This window comes from Chelonia mydas, chromosome 25 (assembly GCF_015237465.2).
Source record: "Chelonia mydas isolate rCheMyd1 chromosome 25, rCheMyd1.pri.v2, whole genome shotgun sequence".
In the NCBI taxonomy this organism is placed as follows: domain Eukaryota; kingdom Metazoa; phylum Chordata; order Testudines; family Cheloniidae; genus Chelonia; species Chelonia mydas.
This window is the reverse complement of record NC_057858.1, coordinates 15,849,958-15,870,208: the sequence shown is the minus strand read 5'-3', so window position 1 is coordinate 15,870,208 and position 20,251 is coordinate 15,849,958. Positions and strand designations below refer to the sequence as shown.

The window sequence follows — 20,251 nt, the reverse complement described above, 5'->3', positions numbered from 1 at the left end:
GCAAGGTGTAACTCATTTTGGTGCAAGGTGTAACTTACCCTTTATCCCTACACGCTTTTGCTGTTCCTTTAGCAATGATGCCTTGAACGCAGCCCATCCCTGACCTGTCCTTTCCGTAATCATTGCACTTTGCAAACTCACGTCCACTTTCACTCCCTTCAACCACTTCTGCTGTACGTCTCTCTCCCGCTCACTCAGCAGCTATATTCCTGCCCCCCGGGCCGTAGCAGCTGCAGCTGTCCAGGCAGGGCAAGGCTCATGGTCTTCCCTCTCATGCTTCCAGTCTCTGCTGGACACTTGGGAAAACTTCTGTCTGCACTGGCGCTGCCATGGCTCCCACCTCAGTGGGCTGCACAGCCAGCGTTGCCATAGTGACCACTGACATGGCCGCTCCTGTGCCCCGGCCCCACCGGCGTCTGTACTGAGCACCGCCTCCCCATGCCACGTCAGGCCTCCACATATCCGCCTCCCGCCCCAGGTGCGGGGCCTCGCTGTACCCCAGCTCAGCCCAGCTCTCTCGCCGAGGCTACCGCTGACCTGAGCGCGGGCGCGGACTAGCGAACGTAACAGGGCTGAATGCCAGCACCGGAAGCTACCTCAGGGGGCCGGAAGTTGGTCCAGCTGAACAAGTCGTCCCGACCCACCCGTGCTCCGTCCCCGATAGCCCTGGCCCCTCCCCTAGGTTCCGCCCCCTTTCGACCGGCCCCGGCGGCCCCGTGCAGCGCGTGGTGACGCAAGGCGCTCGGAACGCGCTGACGACGTGGTTGTGGGCGGGTGCTTCTGCCCGGTGCCCGACTCCCATCATGGCGGCGGGGGGAGGTGGCGGCCGGGGGGCCAGTGGCCCCAGATGGGGCGGGGGCCGGGCCGGCGGGGGCGCGGCGCAGGAGAAACTGCCGGTGCATGTAAGTGCGGGGCCCTCCCCGGCTTCCTTCAGTGACCCCCGTGCCCGCTCGGGCCCCCCATCGTCCCGCGGGCCCCGGGCACTTCACCCGGGATAACCCCCCCGGCCCCTCCCACCCGGGATAATTCCCCCCTGCCCGCTCCGGCCCCCCATCGCCCCGCGGGCCCCGGGCACTTCACCCGGGATAACCCCCCCGGCCCCTCCCACCCGGGATAATTCCCCCCTGCCCGCTCCGGCCCCCCATCGCCCCGCGGGCCCCGGGCACTTCACCCGGGATAACCCCCCCGGCCCCTCCCACCCGGGATAATTCCCCCCCGCCCGCTCCAGCCCCCCATCGCCCCGCGGGCCCCGGGCACTTCACCCGGGATAACCCCCCCGGCCCCTCCCACCCGGGATAATTCCCCCCTGCCCGCTCGGGCCCCCATCGCCCCGCGGGCCCCTGCACTTCACCCGGGATAACCCCCCCGGCCCCTCCCACCCGGGATAATTCCCCCCCGCCCGCTCCAGCCCCCCATCGCCCCGCGGGCCCCTGCACTTCACCCGGGATAACCCCCCCGGCCCCTCCCACCCGGGATAATTCCCCCCTGCCCGCTCCGGCCCCCCATCGCCCCGCGGCCCCCTGCACTTCACCCGGGATAACCCCCCCGGCCCCTCCCACCCGGGATAATTCCCCCCTGCCCGCTCCGGCCCCCCATCGCCCCCCGGGCACTTCACCCGGGATAACCCCCCCGGCCCCTCCCACCCGGGATAATTCCCCCCTGCCCGCTCGGGCCCCCCATCGCCCCGCGGGCCCCGGGCACTTCACCCGGGATAACCCCCCCGGCCCCTCCCACCCGGGATAATTCCCCCCTGCCCGCTCGGGCCCCCCATCGCCCCGCGGGCCCCGGGCACTTCACCCGGGATAACCCCCCCCCGGCCCCTCCCACCCGGGATAATTCCCCCCTGCCCGCTCCGGCCCCCCATCGCCCCGCGGGCCCCGGGCACTTCACCCGGGATAACCCCCCCGGCCCCTCCCACCCGGGAGAATTCCCCCCTGCCCGCTCGGGCCCCCCATCGCCCCGCGGGCCCCGGGCACTTCACCCGGGATAACCCCCCCGGCCCCTCCCACCCGGGAGAATTCCCCCCCGCCCGCTCGGGCCCCCCATCGCCCCGCGGGCCCCGGGCACTTCACCCGGGATAACCCCCCGGCCCCTCCCACCCGGGATAATTCCCCCCCGCCCGCTCGGGCCCCCCATCGCCCCGCAGGCCCCTGCACTTCACCCGGGATAACCCCCCCGGCCCCTCCCACCCGGGATAATTCCCCCCTGCCCGCTCGGGCCCCCCATCGCCCCGCGGGCCCCTGCACTTCACCCGGGATAACCCCCCCAGCCCCTCCCACCCGGGATAATTCCCCCCTGCCCGCTCCGGGCTCCCCATCGCCCCTCCCTTGGGCACACTGCACTTCACCCGGGTTAACCCGCCCCGGTCCCTCCCACCCGGGAGAATTCCCCCATGCCCGCTCCGGCCCCCCATCGCCCCGCGGGCCCCGTGCACTTCACCTGGGATAACTCCCCCGGCCCCTCCCACCGGGGATAATCCCCCCCCACCCGCTCCAGCCCCCCATCGCCCCGCGGGCCCCTGCACTTCACCCGGGATAACCCCCCCGGCCCCTCCCACCCGGGATAATTCCCCCCTGCCTGCTCGGGCCCCCCATCGCCCCGCGGCCCCCTGCACTTCACCTGGGATAACCCCCCTGGCCCCTCCCACCGGAGATAATTCCCCCCCGCCCGCTCCAGCCCCCCATCGCCCCGCGGGCCCCAGGCACTTCACCCGGGATAACCCCCCGGCCCCTCCCACCCAGGATAATTCCCCCCTGCCTGCTCGGGCCCCCCATCGCCCCGCGGCCCCCTGCACTTCACCTGGGATAACCCCCCCGGCCCCTCCCACCGGGGATAATTCCCCCCTGCCCGCTCGGGGCCCCCATCGCCCCGCGGCCCCCTGCACTTCACCCGGGATAACCCCCCCAGCCCCTCCCACCCGGGATAATTCCCCCCTGCCCGCTCCAGCCCCCCATCGCCCCGCGGGCCCCGGGCACTTCACACGGGATAACCCCCCCGGCCCCTCCCACCCGGGATAATTCCCCCCTGCCTGCTCGGGCCCCCCATCGCCCCGCGGCCCCCTGCACTTCACCCGGGATAATTCCCCCCGGCCCCTCCCACCCGGGATAATTCCCCCCTGCCCGCTCGGGCCCCCCATCGCCCCGTGGACCCCTGCACTTCACCCGGGATAACCCCCCCGGCCCCTCCCACCCGGGATAATTCCCCCCTGCCCGCTCGGGCCCCCCATCGCCCCGCGGACCCCCTGCACTTCACCCAGGATAACCCACCCGGGATAATTCCCCCCTGCCCGCTCGGGGCCCCCATTGCCCCACGGGCCCCGGGCACTTCACCCGGGATAACCCCCCCGGCCCCTCTCACCCGGGATAATTCCCCCCTGCCCGCTCCGGCCCCCCATCGCCCCACGGGCCCCCTGCACTTCACCCGGGATAACCCCCCCCGGCCCCTCCCACCCGGGATAATTCCCCCCTGCCCGCTCCGGGCTCCCCATCGCCCCTCCCTTGGGCACACTGCACTTCACCCGGGTTAACCCGCCCCGGTCCCTCCCACCTGGGATGATCCCCAGTGCCTGCTCCAGGGCCTCTCCCGGAGTGAACCCCAACCCCTCCCTGCAAGCCCCTTAGTCACTTCCCCCCGCAGACAGGTCCTCAGACCCTAGATGGCCTTGTGCTCTGCCCTCCACCCCAGCTCCCTGACTAACTCTCACTCCACTGCAGGTGGAGGATGCACTCTCCTACCTGGACCAGGTGAAGATTCGCTTTGGCAGTGATCCCGCCACCTATAACGGCTTCCTGGAGATCATGAAGGAATTCAAGAGCCAGAGGTAAGGTGTCGACCCCCCGCCCCCCCAGCCTGTCCAATACCCACTTCTACAGTGCCCTTCCTCCTCAGGTATCCCATTTTGCCCTAGAATAGTCCCCTGCTCCTAGCACACCTCTTAGAGGACCACAGACCTTAGTGCCAGCACCCACCTTTAAGAACCTCCTCCCCACATAAAATATCCCCCAATATTCCCCTGCCTCTGTTCCCATTTTCAGCACACCTTCAGCAAAATCTGATCCTCACACCTCACAAGCTCATGCAGGAAATATGCTTCCTGGGTTCCATAAGATTATGCAAGAGTTAAATTCCAGATATAAGGGGTCCATTATCCCCTCCCCCAGAGGGTCCCAAATCCCCTTCTAGAGCACCCATCTCAAAACCACTCATCCTGATAGAGTCAATATCCCACAATCTCCCAGGGCCCTAATTCCAGGGAGACAATAAATCTTGTAACTCAGCTCACCCAGGGAACCCAAATCCTAAAAAGAGGTGAGGAAGCCAGAACTTGTAGCACCCAAAACACCAGGAGTGAAGGGAAGGCACATCCCCTTCAGCTAATTCACATCCTTGAATCTCTATCTGGCCCCATAAGCAGAACCATCACTTTGGGAGGAGCTTATTGATGACTGGGAATCTTTCACTTCATTTGGGCCTACTAGGTCTCTTAGTCTTTTAAAGTGACATGGACCTTCCAGAATAGTGGCTTGGTCAGACACTGGTGTTCTATAGTATTGGGGCTAATGGATCTAATGTGTGCCTCGTTTGAAGAGTTCAATCTTTAGACTTGGGGGGATGGGACAAGGAGTTTCTTCTGACATCTGTACATCTGGCCTTAACCTTGCAAAATATATAAATTGTATGATCAGTGTTTAGATTCAGGGAGGGGAAGTATCCTTCCTGTGGTACATGGATGCCCAGAGAGTTGAAATAATTCAACCTGCTGCAGTATAATTGCTGTGACTAAGTCTTCTCTAGGAAGCCATAAGAACTCTGTCTTCAGGGGAGTCAGTGTTATCTTGATGCTTAAGTCTATCCAATTCCCTGATTGCTAATAAATGTTATTGCAGTTCTTACTTTTTCTGTATCTTACCTTTTATTTTGTGACTTAAGGCCTTGCATGGAGTTAATAACCTGTTCTTGGTTCTAGCATTGATACTCCTGGTGTAATCAGGCGGGTTTCTCAGCTGTTTCACGAACATCCCGACCTCATTGTAGGATTCAATGCTTTCCTCCCTTTGGGCTACAGAATAGAGATTCCAAAGAATGGGAAGTTAAGTATACAGTCGCCACTGGCTAGTCAGGTATGTTAAAATGCTTGGATTAATTTAAATGAATCATAATGTATTTGCATGTAGCTACAAGTGACATACAGGGTCTGCATAACAGATGAGTTGATTTGCCTTTACTGCCATTTGAAAATGTTTTACAGGAAGTTCAGATACCATGGCAATGGGTATGAGAATGTAAATAGAATAGAATTTCGTTAAGAAACACTTAATAGTTTTAGTCTGCACTAAAATGAAGCTCCCACACAAGTTGCCACTGCAGGCTAAATACTTCAATCAAATTTGAAAGTTAAAGATCATGGCTGGCTGGCTGTGTATACACACAGTATCCAGTGATTCTTTATAATCAGACTTGAATTTAAACTTGAAAAACATGTTTGAAAATATCATATTTCCACATTCCCATTAAGGTACCTGCACAGAACACAAATTTGTACATGTTATTCATTTGTATCATAAGAATGGCCATACTGGGTCAGACCAAAGGTCCATCAGCTCAGTATCCTGTCGTCCGACAGCGGCCAGTGTCAGGTGTCCCAGAGAGAATGAACAGAACAGGTAATCATCCAGTGATCCATCCCCTGTCACCCATTCCCAGATTCTGGCAAACAGAGGCTGAAAGCCATTGGTGGACCTACCTATCCTCTATGAATGTATCTAGTTCTTTTTTTGAACCCTGTTATTGTGTTGGCCTTCACAACGTCCTCTGGCAAAGAGTTCCACAGGTTGACTGTGCATTGTGTGAAGAAATACTTCCTTTTGTTTAGGAGTACTTGTGGCACCTTAGAGACTAACCAATTTATTTGAGCAAATTGGTTAGTCTCTAAGGTGCCACAAGTACTCCTTTTCTTTTTGCGAATACAGACTAACACGGCTGTTACTCTGAAACCTTCCTTTTGTTTGTTTTAAACCTGCTGCCTTTTAATTTCATTTAGTGATCCCTAGTTCTTGTGCTATGAGAAGGAGTAAATAACACTTATTTACTTTCTCCACACCAGTCATGATTTTATAGACCTCAATCATATACCCCCCCCTTAGTCGTCTCTTTTCCAAGCTGAAAAGTCCCAATCTCATTATCCAAGTGTTCAGATACAGCTGTGATTGATGTAGCATTAGAACGTAGATAGAATCACACCAGACTTTGCATCCATTTTCACAGTTGCAGAATTTGAAACTTAAGAATCTTAGCTGAATTTTGTTCAGAAGCCTTTGGTTTTAACTCTAATCTCTGCTACCTGCTAGTCTTTCAGCTCTCATGTTCTTTGATCTCTCTATCACTCAGAAACTTGGCATTTCTGAGAGCTCTACTGTTGAACACGTTTCTTGAAATCTACAATTCCTGTGGAATAAAGAAGTGTTAGTACACAGTGTTTTGTATGTTCTTGGCATCACTACTTTCTAAAGTGCAGAGGGTAATGGAGCGACAGCCACAAGCATTAATGAGTCAGTTACTGTAGAGGGAAGAATGAAAACAGAAGAGCAGAAGCAGTGGTGGCTTGTCCGTTTTTTCATGGACATTTCGTCATTGAATTTTGAGTACCTTGTGACTCTTTGTCAAGATCATTGCCATTGGGTCCAGGTACAGCATTTGAAAATCCCTTGATTATGAGAGGTTTCAGAGTAGCAGCCGTGTTAGTCTGTATCTGCAAAAAGAAAAGGAGTACTTGTGGAACCTTAGAGACTAACAAATTTATTTGAGCATAAGCTTTCATGAGCTACAGCTCACTGCATCCGATGAAGTGAGCTGTAGCTCACGAAAGCTTATGCTCAGATAAATTTGTTAGTCTCTAAGGTGCCACAAGTACTCCTTTTCTTTTTGATTATGAGACTAGCTCTGGTGGAAGAATTGTTCATGAAAACTGGACCTGAGAAGGCACTCACCCTTTGATAAAAGAACACAAAGAACAGTGTGTGAGAATCTAATGATGAAGTTTGGCTTTATTGTGCTGAAAATGCCTTCAGATGTTCAGAGACTTACAGGAAACTTGTCTTGCTCCCTGGATCCTGAAACAAAATTACCATGTTGTGTGGAAATACAAGGGTTTGCTGACAACTGAGACTTGCAACTGGAAAAAATACTTTCAGAGGTTATCTACAGGGCCCTTTTTGTGAATCCCCTTATCAGAGATGGTTCCTGTATTTAACATATTCTGAGTTTCTCTTGGAATCAGCTACAAAAGGACACTTCTTCCATAGTTAGTTAATGTGGTTTTGGTTAGCTTGGGACCAAGGAATCATGTGCTCCTAGAAGCTATTAAATCAAAGGCAGAATTGGACTGAAACAAGTTGCTTGTAATGCTCAATTGCTTAATGATTAGAAAAGTGGCTTTGAGGCAGTATCGTAAGCAAGAGGTGGCACAGAGTCTGCATGGCACTACAGTTGACCAGATTCTGTGAATACAGATTCCAATGAGCTTGGCTGCTTGGAGCTGTTAAATTTCTGTCCACTGATTGACATCTGTAAACTGCAAGCAAGAAGTTCAACTGTCATTGGTTGGTCATTGGCCTCTTTTAAAACAGCCATTTTCCTGAAAATTTGGACACACAGTAACGTACATCAGACTGTCTGCTGTGCAAAGTCATGGTATAGCTGCACTACTAGGAGCTGTCAGAACTTACCTTTATCCATTAGTGAAAGGAGGGATTCAGAAAGCCTTTGACTGGTGTGACAGGACAGCTCTTGGGTGTGAAGGAGATGTTCTCGGTATTGAGGCTCATTTTGAGTTATTTTATAGGGGCTGTTACAATAAGGAAATGTAGCTATGTTTCTTGCTACATACCATATTTAAACACTTCTTTTTTATTTTGTCACTGTAATTATTTTTCTGTAAAGAATGTGTGTTCAACATACCGGTACTTCATACACCAAATAAGTCAATAGCCAAAATGTAGTTCAGTTTTGGTATAACAGCGTATGAGTCTTTGTAAACACGGTCAAGTATATACAACAATTTTTTTTTTACTCTGTAAGTGTCCAAAAGTGTGGAGCTATAATCTGGAGAATTAAGTAAGTGTTGAGAATATCTACTAGTCACTCTGATAAAGGCTAGCAAACTGCAGAGTGCAATCCAAACCTGTTTTCCCTTCAAACATAAGTGTCTGTAAATAAAACAAGAATCATGAAGTTTAGCTGGTTAATGTTGGCCTTTGTTATAAATGATCAAAGCTGAAGCTTCAAAAATGAAGTCTCAGTAATGTTCATACAATGGGGTGTATCAGATGTGAAAATCCTTTGAATAATTACGTTCCAAACTTTCAAGTACTGTAAACCTCTGTCTGAAGCTCTGTTCTCAAATAGGTATGATGGGAAGAGTTCTTTACAAGCAATGTTGGACTTAAATGGAAAGAGGAGTGAGAGTTTAGCACTGTGGCTAATGTTTTTTTAATTGATGGCCTTAGCAACAGAGGTCAAGAAATCCATGGGTCACTTAAATCTTTTACTGTGCAATTAATCTTTCCCTAACTGAACAGTTTGTAAATATGCATGATAATTTTAATGAACATGTTGTATATCTATTTTTATTTGATTCACCAGCTTGCATTACTTCTATCACTAGGTGTCATCAGAGCCCGTTCCAAGTGCTCACCCGGGTGGTGGGTTATTGTTACATTATTGTCAGGAGAATTCTCACAACCACAGCGACTGCTCTGAGGAGTTCCGGCAGCAACTTCCATACAAAGAAGATAAATCTCAAATCTCCTTGGAATCTGATTCTGTAGAGTTCAATAATGCAATAAGTTACGTGAATAAGATCAAAACCCGTTTTCTTGACCATCCTGAAATCTACAGATCATTCTTAGAAATTCTTCACACTTACCAGGTAGAGTTCTGGCAAATAAGATATTATGGGTCAGTATTGTGGCTGTTTGAACCTGCAATGTTAAATGAAATTTGTTTGTACAGTACTGTTTTATTGTGATTTATAAAGCTTCCCCAACTTCAGCTTCTCTCAGACAAATGTGGCACTGAGAAACTCATAAGCATAGGCTTTGTCCCCAACATAGCTAGACCTGTGTTCTTGCGGGAATGCTTAGGGTCTGTCAAATGCTTGTCATCTCAGTAATGTGGTGGTGCTACCGGCTTTGGTTTGAAAAACGGCAGTGTTGAGAGATGACTGACTGACTGATTGAAGCTGTACGGAAATCATTTTTTGTTTTAAGTTAGGTGATTTTCTTTTACCATTACTAATGTTCTATTTTTAAATGCTTTATATCTGCTAACTGGGTGCAGTGATTAGATCTGCATGCCCATGGAAGGACAGCAGTTTGATAATTGACTGCTGAGCCCTGTGGTCTAGGATGCCAAACTTGGATACCCTACAAGTGGTAGCACATTGTGCTGCTACAAGAACGCGAGGCCAGATGATAATTATCTAAAGCTTTTTCCTGTATTTGACTCTTGAATACAGTGGGTTGTCTGTTCCAATTTCCTTGCTAACTGAAGTACATTACTGTAACAGTTTGTTTAATGTTTCTCTGTAAATTGGCAGAAAGAACAGCTGAACACTAAAGGCCGACCCTTTCGAGGCATGTCAGAGGAAGAAGTGTTTACTGAAGTAGCAAATCTCTTCAGGGGACAGGAGGATCTACTCTCTGAGTTTGGACAGTTTCTCCCTGAGGCTAAAAGATCTTTGGTATGTGTTTTGGTAGTATAAGGCAAAATAGATAGAACACTGTGACAGTCTGCTCTGTGTTTATGTTCTGCTTGGATAGTCTGCATAATGTCTGAATAAATACCCTAAAGAATAAAGTTATTTGCCCCTGCAGGACTGAGAGCTGGGCTGGGAGAGAATGCATCAGGGTGAAAAGACTGAGAGAAGGGTCGTTTGGGTGGAGCGACTGTGTACCTTTCTCTCAGAGCAGTTGAACAAAGCACAGTAGAGATAACCAGTCTCCTGAGATGGAAGAGATAGTAAGCAGCAATGTGTAAATTCTTAGAAGTTGCTGCTCTGTGGCACTATTGGCAACAGCTAAAAGATCTCTTCCCCCCCCACCCCCCCCAAAAAAAAAAAAAAAGTATGCTCTGAGCCTTCTGCCTTGGGGAGAGTAGAGCCCCTCTGAGGGGTACCTTGTGATAGAGTACTGGGTGAAAACAAGCTACCTTTGGATGCCAAATAGGCCATGTCTAAATTGGAGGGGATTATTTTGGTGGTCCACAGAGATCCACGTGGTTAAAACCATTATTTGGTAGGCTGCAGCTTTTCCCTGTGACTTTCTCTGTCATCACTACGTCATCTGACTGCTCTTGCAGCATCTCCCCTATGGCTGGGAAAGTCAAATGAATGTTGTCCTCGTTTCCTGCTCTTGGAATTTCTACTCTACTAAATCCTTAATACTGAATGAAAAAACTTGAGGGATAAAAAAAACCTTTGAAATTCCAGAGATGTGGAGAAAGATTTGGCCCTCGGAACAGCTCTAGCACAAATCTTATTGATCCTTCTGATGACTGTTTCATTGTAGGGTGCTGTTAAGATGCTACCACTGGGTCCTTCTCAAGATTTTCAAACTAGCCTTGTAGCTGTATGTATAGCTGAGACAATTGAATATAGTTTAATGTCTTACTAAAGAACTAACATTTAGTATTAAATTTTTTTTAAAAAGGGTTAATTCTTGCTATTCCAATGGGGTGCACTTGTATGTGATATGTGTAGTGGTGCTACATCACTGAAAAATATTGTTATAGAGAAACTGACTATCGGTGTTTGAATTATGCTCTCACTATTTCTTTTTTATAGTTAGTTAACTAACTTAGTGAAATCTCATGTCCTCTATTCTGTTCAGATAAATGGGGTTCTCTCTTTCTGTGGAACTAATAAGGGCAAACTGAAAGCATTGTCTTTAATTTAGTTCACAGGAAATGGGCCATGTGAAATAAACAGGGTCCAGAAAACTGATCATGAAAAAAATCTGGAACATAGTAAAAAGCGATCCAGACCACTACTGCTGCGTCCTGTTCCCAGCCCAGCAAAGGTATCTTGCTGCAAATAGAAATGTGTACTATTTTCATACTTAGGCATTGCTGTAACCTGTGCTGTATGAGATAATTGCTCTCAACTTTTAAATTCTACTAAGTGCATGTCATAGGGCAGCCTCACCTGGGTGCTCTCCAGTGCCAGGCCATGGTATGATATGCATGGATGCCTCAGTTTTCCTGTCAGAGTCCCCAGAAATAGTCCTTAAGTATATTTAGCCCTTTCAGGGTTAATTACAAAAGTCCTGTATACATAAATCATAACAAAAGTCCCACAGCCATAGTCCGGACAGTGCATTAAGTAGACCAAAAGAATCTCTCTGGATAGAAATTTCATGCTTGCATTATAAGAGTAGGAATATATTACCAGTCACCTGACCAGGATGGTGATGGTGACTATGAAGTGCCCAGAGGGATTAGAGAGGCTTACAAAGGCAGAAGATACAATAATAATGGGCTATTTCAACTGTCCTCGTATTGACTGGGTATCTGTCACCTTGGAAGGGGATACAGAAATAAAATTTCGAGACACATTAAATGACTGCTTCCTGGAACAGCCAGTCCTGGAACCCGCAAGAGGTGAGGCAATTTTTGAGTTAATCCTATATGGAATGCAGGATCTGGTTCAAGAGGTGAATATATCTGAGCCACTCAGTAATAGTGACCACAATGTAATGAAATTTAACATCCTTGTAGGGGGATAAAATGCCAAAGAAACTCACCATGGCAGCATTTAACTTCAAATAAGGGAACTACATAAACATGAGGAAGCTAGTTAAATGGAAATTAAAAGAAACCGCCAGAAGAGTGAAATGCCTGCAAACTGCATGGAAGTTATTTTAAACCAGCATAATAAAGACTCAAACCTAATGCATAGCCCATTTGAAAAAAAAAAAAAGGACCAAAAACTGCCACCATGGTGGTAAACAACTGAGTAAAAGAAGCGGATAGAGGCAAAAAGGCATTCTTTAAAAACTGGAAGTCAAAACCTAGTGAGGAAAATGGAAAGGTGTTAAATTCTGGAAAGTCAAGGGTAAAAGTATAATTAGGCAGACCAAAAAAGAATTTGAAGAGCAACTAGCAAAAGATACAAAAACTGACAGCAATTTTTTTTTAAAGTAAATCAGAAACAGGAAGCCTGCCCATCAGTGGAGCCACTGGACAATTAAGGTGCTAAAGGACACTCAAGGAAGACAAGGCCATTGCGGAGACACTAAATGAATTATTTGTACCAGTGTTCACTGCAGAGGATGTGAGGGAGATTCCCACACTTAAGCCTTTCTTTTTAGGTGACAAAGCTTGAGGAACTGTCCCAGACTGAGGTGTCAGTAGAGGAGGTTGTGGAACAAATTGCTAGATTAAACAGTAATAAGTCACCAGGACCAGATGGTATTCACCGAGGAGTTCTGAAGGAACTCAAATATGAAATTGCAGAACTACTAACTGTGGTATGTACTCTATTGCTTAAATCAGCCTCTGGACCAGATGACTGGAGGCTAGCTCATGTAACACTGATTTTTAAAAAAAACTCCAGATACAATCCAGGGAATTAAAGCCTCGTAAGCCTAACTTCAGTTACCAGGCAGATTGGGTGAAATGATAGTAAAGAACAGAATTCTCACACACAGGTAAAGACAATGTGGTGAGGAAGAGTCAACATTGGTGAGGCATGATTTCCCTTTACAAAACCCATCTATTAGAATTCTTTGAGGGGGTCAACAAGCATGTGGACAAGGGTAATTCAGTTGATATAATGTACTTAGACTTTCAGAAAGCCTTTGACCAGGTCCCTCGCCAAAGGCTTTAAAGCAGAGTAAATTGTCATGGGATAAGAGGGAAGGTCCTCTCATGGATCAGTAATTGGTTAAAAGATAAGAAACAAAGGATCAGAATAAATGGTGAGTTTTCATAATGGAGGGCATTAGATAGCGGGGTTCCCAAAGGATCTTTACTGTGACTAGTGCTGTTCAACACATTACTAAATGATCTGGAAAAAGAGGTGAACAGTGAGTTGACAAAGTTTGCAGATGGTACAAAATTACTCAAGATAGTTAAGTCCAAAGCTGACGGCAGAGAGTTAGAGGGGGATTTTATAAAACTGGGTAACTGGACAACAAAATGGCTGATGAAATTTAGTGCTGATAAGCACAAAGTAGCACACCTAGGGAAAAATAATCTTAACTATACATACAAAATGATGGGTTCTAGATTACCTTTACCACTCAAGAATGAGATCTTGGGAGTCATTTGTGGATAGTTCTCTGAAAACATCACTCAGTGTACAGTGGTGGTTAAAAAGTTAATATAATGCTAGGAACCATTAGGAAGGGGATAGATAGTAAGATAGGAAATGCCATAATGCCACTATATAAATCTATGGTACGCCCACATTTTGAATACTATATGCAGTTCTGGTTGCCCCATCTCAAAAAAGATGTACTGAAATTGGAAAAGGTACAGAGAGGGGCAGCAAAAATGGTATGGGGTGTGGAACAACTTCCATACAAGGCTAGATTAAAAAGTCTGTGACTGTTCAATTTAGAAGAGAGACAACTAAGTGGGGGATGGGATAGAGGTCTATAAAATCATGACTGGTGTGGAGAAAGTGAATAGGGAAGTGTTATTTACCCCTTCATGCAATACAAAAACTAGGGGTCACACAATGAAATTAATAGGTAGCAGGTTTAAAAGAAAAGGAAGTACTTCACACAACGCACATTCAAGCTCATTGCCCTGTGGAACTCATTGCCAGGGGATGTGAAAGCCAGAAGTATAACTTGATTCAAAAAAGAATTAGATCAGTTCATGGAGGATAGGTCCATCAATGGCTATTAGCCAAGATGATTAGGGACGCAACCCCATGCTTTGGGTGCCCCCAAACCTCTGACTGCCAGATGCTGCGACTGAACATAAGGGGATGGATCACTCAATAATTGCCCTGTTCGCTCCCTCTGAAGCATCTAGCATTGGCCACTGTTGGAAGACAGGATACTGGGCTAGATGGACCATTGGTCTGACCCAGTATGGCCGTTCTTATCCTTAGAATCTCTCACCACACTCACTCACCATTACAGTTCCAGCATATCATCATGCCTCAGCCTTCTCTGGCTTCAACTCCCAACCCCAGAGAGCCGGCAGGCATCTCCCTCCGCTGCACTCAGCCTTCAGCCCTCTCCACCCTTCTGTGCCCATCACTCTCTGGTGCAGGAACATCATCAGGCTCGTTTCTCCACTAGTTTCCTGACAGTTTCACCCTCTTGCTATGGAGAGTCTGTAGAGAACTGCTTTCTTTATGCAACTTTGCCCAGACACCACCTTCAGTCTCCTGACTCCCAGGCAGCTCTCAACTGCCTTCTCTCTGTCCTCAGGCATTCCCCCCCACTGATACGGCGCATGTGCTCTCTCATAAAATCCCATTAGGAGTCAGTTGACAAGTCACAGGTGCACTTTCCTCTTAAAGGACTAGTGCCAAACACGAAGGGAAAATAAAATAACTCTTATTTTTTAAATAGAAAATGGGGAGGGGGGGAGGAAGGGAAATGGTGTTGAAGACACTTAACAAAGGGAAGTTGAAAACTGTTTGGACAAGTGCATTGTCCCTTGATACAACATAAAGTTATATATAAGTGCTAAGTATCAGGAAAATGAGGACTTGATAGAAGGGCTGAATTGGGCCTCTCCCCTTGAATAAATTGCTTTTTCCTGCAAGATTATACCCTATCATTTACCTGTCGTGCGAACCTGTTTTGTTTTTGCTGGGGGTCATTGATACAGACCTCCATGGAAGGTGTGATGTGGCAAAGCTAGTTTGTCATTTTGGGGAATAAAGGCTCAGAGCAAGGGGTAGTAAAATGTAAATTGCTGGTATTTGAATCAAAACCATTGAAGTAAAAGTATCGAACCTTTTCAACAGAAGAAAATGAAACTGCGAGGTACCAAAGATCTGTCAGTTGCGACAGTGGGAAAATATGGAACGTTGCAGGAGTTTTCTTTCTTCGATAAGGTCAGTGATCTGGCCCCATCCTGTTGCATGGTCTTGCTTTCAATAGACTAGGTAGCAATTGACTGGTATTCTATGACTCCCTCTAGGGTATAGTGGAGTCCGTTAATTAACAGTTTCCTAACAGATAGAGGAGTTTTGGAGGACCCTGAGGGAAACGCATACTAGTATCTTCTTGTGTGTGTTTTTCTTTCAAGCATTTGATTTCTCTGCTTCTCAGCAATTGTGAACCTCATAGTAGCGTAAATCCTGTTACTAAATTACTGTTTGTAACGGGGCATTTCTGTAAGCATGCTGTTTCTGAGGCTCTGATGAGTGTATGCATTTATTGGCTCTGTGCAAAAAGGCTTACACCCTTTAAGATATCAACATAAAAATAAAGCTAGTATACAAATGATATGACAGTTTTTATTTGCCCTCCCTCTGCCAGGTGCGCAGGGTACTGAAGAGTCAGGAAGTGTATGAGAACTTCCTCCGCTGTATCGCACTCTTCAATCAGGAGCTAGTGTCAGGCTCAGAGCTTCTCCAGCTAGTCACCCCATTTTTAGGGTAAGTGAACTTGTCTTTCCAGTGACATGTAGGGTGTAGTTTTTAAACATTTGCTATATCACTTTTTCTCTCATGCTTCAACATTAAAACCTTATGAAGTCAAAGGTTTCTTCTGGGTTAGCAATGCCAAAAATTTAGGAATCATTCAGATAGAGGAGAAATAAAATCTGACACAACTTTTAGTCCGTAAAGTCTTAGAACAATTCTATAAAACAGCCAAATAGCAGTAGTAGTATCTGATGGAGGCCAATTGAGCTGTTACACTCTCACTTCTCTTGGAGGGCTCTTATGGCAACGAACAAAGACTCCTTCAGCAGGTTAAGGAGTGGTATTGATGGGACTCTGAAGGGAGTTCTCTCTAGCCCTCCACCAAGAGGATGGTTGAAAAGAGCCTTAAGCAGAATGACTGATTGAAGCATATAACATTATGGTGGAGGGAGTTCTTAGGGCTAAGTCAGGAAAGTCCTAGTTTTCAGTTTAGTTTTGACCATGATCTGCATGAAATATAAGAGATGGTGAAGAACCAAAGTAATTAATACTTAATGGACAAAACAGACAGAATGTGATGATGTGAAATATAATTACTTACGTATGTTTGTTCATTTTTTAAGGAAATTCCCAGAACTCTTTGCACAGTTCAAATCCTTCCTTGGAGTGAAAGAGCTTTCATTTGCTTCTCCGCTGAGTGACCGATCTGGGGATGGAATGAGTCGGGAAATTGATTATGCTTCCTGCAAACGCATAGGGTCGAGTTACCGGGCTCTTCCAAAAACCTATCAGCAGCCAAAATGCAGCGGAAGAACAGCCATTTGCAAGGAGGTACTCCAAGCTTAATACCATTGAATCCCCAGTCTGCAATGATAGCCTTTCCCAAAGCAGGCTAGTCAGGGCCCTCCACATACTGATTTTTTATGATGATTTAGGGTTTCTCTGAAACATGAACACTGCACCAATTTAACTTAAATCACTTTGTTTAAACTGGTGCAGCTTTTGTATGTAGGCTCTTATACAGTTAAAGACTGCTTCTGTCCGTTTAGGTTGCACCTGTAAATTTGCTAATCTGAACTAAACTGACATAAATCAGGTTTATATGGAGATAAGAGTGCCACACATAAAGTTGCTCTTGTTTAACTGAATCAGTATAAAATCACACCTTTCATTAAACTGGTACAACTTTGTGTGTGGACCCACACCTTGTCCTTGGTGATAGGTAGAAGGGGCAGCGGGAATGGGGGAGAGAAGTTTTATTTCACAGTATAAAATGAGTTTTTCAGCATCGGGCATGTACACAGACTTTGTAGCATAGTAGGCCAGTGAGTCATCAAAAAGCAAATTTTGAGTTAAACCCTAAAAAAAAAAATCCTTTATAAGCAGGGTGCAGTTCTAGTATGGGGTCATTCAAAGTTGGCTGTGTTCAGTGATCGGTGGGACCCTACCAAATTCAAGGCCATTAAAAACGCGTCACAGACCGTGAAATCTGGTATTGTGTGCTTTTACCTTATACTATACGGATTTCATGGGGTAGACCAGTGTTTCTTAAATTGGGGGTCCTGACCCAAAAGGGGGTTGCATGGGGGTCACAAGGTTATTTCAGGTGGGGGTCATGGTATTGCCATCCTTACTTCCGTGCTGTCTTCAGAGCTAGGTGGCCAGAGAGCGGCGGCTGTTAGCCAGGTGCCCAGTTTTGAAGGCAGCGCCCCACCAGCAGCAGCGCAGAAGTAAGGCGGCAATACCCTACCATGCCACCGTCACGTCTGCACTGCTGCCGTCAGAGCTGGGCAGCTGCTGACGGTGGGCCCAACTTTGCAGGCAGCAGCGCAGAAGCAAGGATGGCAACACCATACCATGCCACCCTTACTTCTGCGCTGCTGCTGGCGGTGGCTCTTCCTTCTGAGCTGGAATCCCAGCCAGCAGCTGCCACTCTCCAGCTGCCCAGCTCTGAAGGCAGCGCCGCCGCCAGAGCAGTGCAGAAGTAAGGGTAGTAGTACCACAACCCTCCCTACCCCCCCAACTCCTTTTTGGGTCAGGACCCCTACAATTACAATACTGTGAAATTTCAGATTTAAATCGCTGAAATCATGAAATTTACAACTTTTAAAATCCTGTGACCATGAAATTGACCAAAATGGACCATGAATTTGGTAGGGCCCTAGTGATAGGGGAAGTGAAACCTGTAGGTTTGTGAAGCACTTGCTGCCCTTTGTTATAAAGGAGTATTCTGAGTCAGAGCATCCTGGCAGAAAGTGGGAGTTGGGTTTAATAGAGCAACCCTCCTTGGCACTGGCGTTTTTGTCTCCATTATCACCAGTAGCTGACTATTATAGACAAACATCTCTTCCTCCTTATGAAACAGCAGCAAAGGACACCTTAGAAACCTTTTGAACAATGTCTGGGTGCAACTACTCACATGCACAATGTCTGAGAAATGGTCAACGCTGACGTTTTAAAATTCTGGCACAGATCATTGGCAAAAATACCTAGCTGGCTGCCTGCTGATAGAAACAATGTTAATATACTACTTTATATTTTCCCCTGTAGAGGTCCTATCAGGTCCTCAGGAACAGGTCCTTTTTCATAGGACACTGTAGACTGCTGTGTTTGACTCTGTTGTAGGTATTAAATGACACTTGGGTCTCATTTCCATCCTGGTCTGAAGACTCTACATTTGTCAGCTCAAAGAAGACGCCCTATGAGGAACAGCTGCATCGCTGTGAGGACGAACGGTTTGAGGTAGTTCTGCTGTTCAACTTAGAACTTTGCAACTTGGTCTCCTGTTCATGTGATCAAGAGCCTTGAAATTATTTAGAGTTAAGGCTACGATTATGTCATGGAAGTCACAGAAACCGTGACTTCCAGAGACCTCTGTGACATTTTCTTCCCTGGGGCTGGAGCTGTCAGTAGGCAGCCCCACAGTTCTCAGTCACTGCTAGCAACGGGCCCCCAGCAGCTCCTAGCTGGTGGGCAGCAGGGCCCCCAGATCTCCCAGCTCCCCAGGCGGCGAGAGGACCCCCTGTAGTGGCCTACCTTTGGCAGGCGGCGAAGGGGCCTCCCCGCTGCAGCCCAGCCATGAAGGGCAGTGGGGGTATCCCAGAGCCCCCAGCCACTGTGGGTGCTGGACCCCCTCCCTTCCCATTTTCACAGATATTTTTAGTAAAATCACGGACAAGTCATGGGCTTCCGTGAACTTTTGTTTATTGCTCGTGATCTGTCCATGATTTTTACTAAAAATATCTGTGACAAAATCTGAGCCTTATTTATAGTCAATAGCCAAATGCTGAACGCTTTATTAGTAAAGCCCTGAAAATCCATGGATATCCGTGGACTATTTTTGTGGCTCATGGATAGATACAGATCCAAATTTTATATCTAAAGCCTTGTAAATCTGTTGATATCCACTTGATATCTGCGGAAGCGGATATCCACAGATCATTTTTGTAGATCACGGATCAGATGCAGATATAAATTTTTTGTATCCCGAGCAGGGCTCAGTTTATTAGAGTTAACTCTTCTTGCTGTGTCAGTCCCTCCCCTTCTTTCTCCTTTAGCTTTAGTGTGGGTTTGCTTTCCCAAGGCTGCTTTTCTCCAAAGTTAACCCTTTCACCACTTCTCCCCAGTAGTGGTGATTGCTTTGTACTTCTCCAGACTGGGGGGAGGAGGCACGAACACCATAATGCCACTGTGTGTATCAGGGGAGGAAAAGGTTTCAAGAGCTTTACATACCCTCTTTTTCATGCCGGGCTTGGAGGTGCCCCTGCTGGTACCCTTGCATGTGCTGTATCTTTAAATGTTGCTTTTGGTGTAGAGGATTTTATTTCTAAGCACAGTCTCTCTCTAAACCAGATATGATGTCAACTGCATCATAGCATCCTGCTTTGCCAAGGGCAAATGCAGCACAAAATAGCCTGTAGGGAAATCTGGGGGTCAATTCTACAATTGAGAGTACTGTTGGAGAATCCTCACTGAAGCCCCTGATCCCCAGCCAGTGGACACTGAAATAGAAGTACAGATCTGAGCAAAGGAGAAGAGAGCAGAGACCAGCTGCTGAATCCTTTCTTACGCTGTTGTATCGTTTGTGAACTTTAACAGTTGGATGTTGTCTTGGAAACCAATCTGGCCACAATACGCGTGTTGGAGAGTGTTCAGAAAAAGCTGTCTCGGATGTCTCAAGAGGATCAGGAGAAATTCCGATTGGATGATTGCTTGGGAGGAACGTCGGAAGTGATCCAGCGCAGAGCCATCTACCGTATCTATGGTGATAAAGCGCCAGAAATCATTGAGAGTCTTAAGAAAAATCCGGTTACTGCGGTCCCTGTAGTTTTAAAAAGGTAACTCTTGGGTTCACCTATCATTTCTATCTAATTAGCCAATGTAGTCTTTGAAAGCTTGTTGTTTCAGAAGTTAATTACCTATGTTCATCTCTTTGGACTCTAGCCCAGGCCAGAGGTGAGCAATTAATGGAATATCTTTAAAAAATCACTTCAGTATAATAGGTCACAAAGATATTAGCTGACTCTTAGCTCCATCTGAGAACTGCTTTAACAATACAAATTATGACAATGCACTGTTGCTCTTGCAGTAACAGTGTGTATGTTTCAGTAGAAAATAGCCCACCACAAACTTTGTGAT

General features: G+C 47.6%; 1 protein-coding gene across 3 annotated transcripts in view; it reads left to right on the top strand.

Moving 5' to 3' along the window:
• Positions 1-784: 784 nt before the first annotated feature.
• Positions 785-20,251, top strand: part of SIN3B (SIN3 transcription regulator family member B) — a 29,553-nt gene continuing 10,086 nt past the window's right edge. For 2 of the 3 annotated variants that reach the window (XR_005223390.2, XM_037886058.2), the window contains exons 1-11: positions 785-902; positions 3,714-3,820; positions 4,967-5,120; positions 8,663-8,926; positions 9,596-9,739; positions 10,953-11,075; positions 14,990-15,079; positions 15,507-15,625; positions 16,237-16,444; positions 18,239-18,355; positions 19,712-19,950. Coding sequence is in view for 2 of the 3 variants with exons in the window: in XM_037886058.2 (XP_037741986.1) it covers positions 804-902; positions 3,714-3,820; positions 4,967-5,120; positions 8,663-8,926; positions 9,596-9,739; positions 10,953-11,075; positions 14,990-15,079; positions 15,507-15,625; positions 16,237-16,444; positions 18,239-18,355; positions 19,712-19,950 (1,664 nt within the window). In the remaining variant the exon portion in view is untranslated. Of the gene's footprint in view, positions 903-3,713; positions 3,821-4,966; positions 5,121-8,662; positions 8,927-9,595; positions 9,740-10,952; positions 11,076-12,470; positions 12,525-14,989; positions 15,080-15,506; positions 15,626-16,236; positions 16,445-18,238; positions 18,356-19,711; positions 19,951-20,251 lie in introns of those variants that run through there. The other variant, XM_037886060.2, reaches the window with a different exon arrangement.